This window comes from Myotis davidii, unplaced genomic scaffold, assembly GCF_000327345.1.
Source record: "Myotis davidii unplaced genomic scaffold, ASM32734v1 scaffold109, whole genome shotgun sequence".
Taxonomy (NCBI): Eukaryota; Metazoa; Chordata; class Mammalia; order Chiroptera; family Vespertilionidae; genus Myotis; species Myotis davidii.
In genome coordinates this window covers 1,344,205-1,349,019 of record NW_006300368.1, presented here as the reverse complement: position 1 = coordinate 1,349,019, position 4,815 = coordinate 1,344,205, and the positions used below count along the sequence as shown (strand labels likewise).

Here is a 4,815-nt window from a genome sequence, read left to right as displayed (position 1 = left end):
AACCAAAGGACTTACATGCAGGCATATAGGCCTAACCAATGGACACGGACAACGGGGGGAGGGCAAGGGGGGAGGGGTAGAGGGTAACGTGGGGACAAGGACACATATGTAATATCTTAATCAATAAAAAATATATTTTAAAAAAAAAAAACAGAAATACTGTCCACTTGCCATGGTAGGAGGCCATCTGATGGGAGCGGCCTCCTCTGGAGCGCACGCTGCCCTCCTAAGTGTGTCCCTTACTGAGGCCAGAGCCCTCCCCACTGCTCGGTGCTGGCCCGTGGCCACCTCACCCTGTGTGCTCTCTGTTTTGTAGTGGGAGGTCTGAAGAGCCCTTGGAGGGGAGAATACAAAGAACCAAGACATCTGCCGCCGGCACTCCAAGGCCATCCGCCACCACACCCAGCCCACTCTCACCAGACCCTGCAAGCCCAGCCCGGGGAGCTCTCCCCAGGGGCCCCGGGGCCCCAGCCAGCCCAGGACACCACCGGCGGGGCCCCCAAGCTCCAACCTCCTCTACCTCCAGATCCCCCAGAGCGAAACAAGTGCCCAAGCCTGAACTGGGGCAAGGAGGAATCTGGGATGTGGGAACCCTTGCCTCTGTCCTCCCTGGACCCGGCCCCCAGCAAAAACCCCAGCTCGCCAGAGCGGAAGGCCACCTTCCCAGAGCAGGAACTGCAGCAGCTGGAAATAGGTACGGCCTCTGGGTCCCAGGCTACCTCCCCTTTCCAGTCCCTTCCCCATGGATCAGCCCCTGCGGTCTGTGCAGGAAGACCCCTGGCCGCACAGCCGGGCCCCTCCCAGTCTTTCACAGCCTCCTTCTGCTTCGTTTTGCAGAATTATTTCTGAACAGCCTGTCCCAGCCATTTTCTCTGGAGGAACAGGAGCAAATCCTCTCGTGCCTCAGCGTCGACAGCCTCTCCCTGTCAGATGACAGCGAAAAGGTGAGGCGGCCGTGAGCCGGGCACCAGGGCACAGAGCAGGGGCTTCGTGTCCAGCTGGTGAATGGGCTGTGTGCGAGTAGTGGGTAAAGAATGGGAGCGGGGTGGGGTCACCCCTTCCTGCTGGGAGGGGTCTTCACTGGAGCAGGGGGCCTTGGTCTCTCAGAGTGAGACGCTCCGTCTCCAGCCAGCACTGCCGGACATTAGGGAATGGTTTGGCCACTGGGGATGGTGGGGAAGGAGGCTTGGGTCTTGGTCCCCATAGAAAAAGTCCTCACCCTCTTCCAGCTCAGGGGCCCCTCATGACCGCAGCCTCCTACTGAGCCCCAAAAGTGCCCAGTGGAGCCATACACCAACCTAGAAAAGAGCAGTTCCTCACTGCAGGGGCAGGCCCGGGTCCCCTTTGCCCCAGGCAGACCAAGGCAAGAGATGGTTCCCTGAGCCCAGGACCCTGAGCCTGTGCCCCCCCCTTGTTGTTTCAGAACCCGTCAAAGGCCTCTCAGAGCTCGCGGGACACCCTGAGTTCCGGGGTGCACTCGTGGGGCAGCCAGGCCGAGGCTCGCAGCTCCAGCTGGAACATGGTGCTGGCCCGGGGGCGGCCCACGGACACGCCAAGCTATTTCAATGGTACAGCACCCACCTGCTCAGCAGCCCCCAGCACCTGACCCACCTGGGACTAGGGAGCCTCAGGGCTTTGTCCCCCTTCCTCTGGCTCCTGGCGAAGGGAGAGGAAGGCTCCTGGTACCCAGAACTTGAAGTACTTGGCCATAAGTCAGTTTAGAGCAAAGGCCCTGCTTGCCCTTTCCTGCTGGGGCAGAGGGACTGTTGCCCCTGGTGGGCTGTGGATAGAGCTCAGAAGTCAAGACTCAAGAGCCTTGGCCTAGAGCAGGGGTAGGCAAACTTTTTGACTCGAGGGCCACAATGGGTTCTTAAACTGGACCGGAGGGCCTGAACAAAAGCATGGATGGAGTGTGTGTGTGAACTAATATAAATTCAAAGTAAACATCATTACATAAAAGGGTACGGTCTTTTTTTTTTTTTAGTTTTATTCATTTCAAACGGGCCGGATCTGGCCCGCGGGCCGTAGTTTGCCCACGGCTGGCCTAGAGTCAAGAAACTGAGCAATGAATGTCTCTGAACAAGGTTGCTGGGATCCTCCACTGGGATCTGAAGTCAGAATTGCAGAGAGAAATTACAAAACTTAATTTTCAGGCTTGGTTGCATAAGTTATGTTGTGATTTCAATACAACAAGGGTTTCATCAGCTCACAGTCCCGGGCCCTCGCCAGGCCAGTGTGACTCATGGTTGTCAAGCCTGCACCGCCTGGCCAGAGGCCTCTTCAGCTCAGGGAACAGTACAGTCTAAGATGCCTGCAGTCTAACGTAGGGATCTTTGTTTCCAGCCCCTTTCTGCTTTGTGTGCGCGCTGGAGTACTACTTCCCCATGGAAGCCACCCTTAGCTCTTTGCTCTGTGCAGGGCAAACTCTGGTATTGACAGAAAATGGCCAGGAAGTGTAGAACCTTAGGGCCACTCCGGACTAAATATCATGTATGCAGCTTCCTCATAGCCAGCCTGCTTCCCTCTGCTTAGGGCTCCTCAGGGAGCCAGCAGTCACTTTCCTGACCGTCACCGTGCTTGCATTCTAGGTGTGAAAGTCCAAATACAGTCTCTCAATGGTGAACACCTACACATCCGGGAGTTCCACCGGGTCAAGGTGGGAGACATTGCAACTGGCATCAGCAGCCAGGTAAGGGGCAGGTACACGCTCAGGGGCAGAGAAAGGCTTCTGAATGAACAGAAATGGCCTGTGGAGAACAGTTGGCCTTGGATGTCCCCCAGGGTCTCAGGGCAAGGCCGGCAGTGGTGCCTGCGGGGTTGTCAGGACCCGCACTTGGACCAGGTGAAAGGCAGATGGTGCTCTCGTGCACTGCTTGGCTGGAGGAAGGGAGCTCCCGGGGCTGGGGAAGAGGAGACCGGCAGCTCTATACTTCTAGGTAGCTTCTGAGGCCCAGGCCAGTGTCTCAGGCCCACTGCTTTGCTCTGCCCCAGATCCCAGCCGCAGCCTTCAGCTTGGTGACCAAGGATGGGCAGCCTGTGCGCTACGACATGGAGGTGCCAGACTCGGGCATCGACCTACAGTGTACCCTGGCCCCGGATGGCAGCTTCGCCTGGAGTTGGAGGGTCAAGCACGGCCAGCTGGAGAACAGGCCCTAACCCAGCCTCCGCCACCGGCTCCGCTCAGCCAGAGGAGCCTTCCCTCTTGGCGCTCGATGCTGCCCCTGAGCCAGGCTCAGGCAGCCCCCAGGGATCTCAGCAGTGGGACCAGGCAAAGGGGGCGCCCGCAAAATGCCTCCTAGGATTTCCCACTTGCATCCTGCCTGACCCACCGAGAGAACACCCTGTGCCCATGTGAGGAGGAGAAAGAAGTCAAGAGGCCTCTTTCCACAGGGAACAGAGAGGGCCTTCTCTGCCCTGGCTCAAACGAGCTGGCCTGGCCCTCTGGACCAGTGACCACTTGTCAGGGGAGAGCAGTTTGGGGCCCGTGAGGGACCGGCTGGTGGGTGAGCCTCTCAGCCTCTATGCAGGTCTGAGGGTGACAAGTGCCTAAAGACCCCTACCCAGGTCCAGCACAGGGCCAGGCGGCAGGTGTGCCCAGCCTTGGGTAAACAGGGCCTCCGACCCCCTGGCTGGCCTGGCCACTCTTCAGACAGAGAGGGAGGGAGGAAGGCCTGGCTGGGAAGTCTCCCTGGGAGGATGCACCACGTTCTTCGGGGTATTGCAACGTAGGTCCTGTGCTAAACGCCGTTTCAGCCAAGGACCAAAGAAGGTGTTTCAGTGACGTCCTCAGTCCGCACGTTCGTGCCCCTTGGCTGCTGGCCACACCTTTCCATGAGCAGCAGGCGCTGGGCCCCGACTGCAGCCCCAGCACTGCCCTGACTAGGTGAAGGGCGAAGGCATGAGACCTCCCTGACAGGAAGTGCCTGGGGATAAGGATGAAAGACGGAAAAGAAAGCAGCAGATGTAGGCGCTGCTGTTACCCGAGCCACGGCTTCCAACATCTTGCACACCGGCTTCCCGAGACACAGCTCAGGCATCAAGCCCACACTGACCCTGCCCTGCCCCAGGTTACGGGGGCACTGCCAGCTGCACTTTGCACTCTGATGACCTCAAAGCACTTTCACGGCTGCCCTCCAGGAGGGCAGGTCACTAGCACAAGCAGACTAGGAGATGGGGTGAAGGGACTCAAGTCTTGACCTGTCTCCACACATGTGATCCCTTCAAACCTCCAGATTTAAGATGAGCCCCCCCAATTCCTCTTCATTGCCCAGTCCAGCCTTTTCAGGGAGGGAGCTGATCAGGACTCATGTAGCATTAATCAACTGTGAATCACTGGGAGTTGAGGGGCCTGCTAGTCTCAGCCCCTGGGGATGAGGGGGTATCTATCCACTGAGATTCTTCCTTCGGAATCTTGTCCCCAAGTCTTGCCAAGGTGCCCTCTGTCCAGCTATCTACAAGGAGTCATCCTGCTCCCCAGGGAGACACCCCGACCCCCAGTACATGAAGAACTGCAGGGTTCAAGTTGCAGGGAACTCTGTGAGCAATAAAGTTTGGAGTAATGACACGTATTCAGACCCTGGCTCTCTCCACTCTCTCGCCTGCGTGCAAAGACTCAGATCCTAACAGCTGCTTCCCTTTGCCTTCATGGTGGGATCTTGCCAAGTCTGCCCTATGTTTGGGGCAAGGACGGTTTTCAACCTTTGAGTGGGACTGCCTTTCCCACCACTCCCAGTGGGTGCTTCCAGTGCCCCCTCTGAGCTACCCATCAGACCAGTTTGGCAAGATGCCCCACTAGTGGCAGCAGGGAAGTCCCTG

The 4,815-nt window shown here is 58.1% G+C and overlaps 1 protein-coding gene across 1 annotated transcript in view; it reads left to right on the top strand.

The window, feature by feature from the left end:
- Positions 1-4,565, top strand: part of MAP3K14 (mitogen-activated protein kinase kinase kinase 14) — a 22,258-nt gene extending 17,693 nt beyond the window's left edge. The window contains exons 11-15 of the mRNA XM_006776898.2: positions 317-694; positions 838-944; positions 1,424-1,568; positions 2,589-2,689; positions 2,992-4,565. Of these exons, the coding sequence (XP_006776961.1) occupies positions 317-694; positions 838-944; positions 1,424-1,568; positions 2,589-2,689; positions 2,992-3,156 (896 nt within the window). The 3' untranslated portion in view covers positions 3,157-4,565. The remainder of the gene's footprint in view (positions 1-316; positions 695-837; positions 945-1,423; positions 1,569-2,588; positions 2,690-2,991) is intronic.
- The last annotated feature ends 250 nt before the right edge of the window (positions 4,566-4,815 follow it).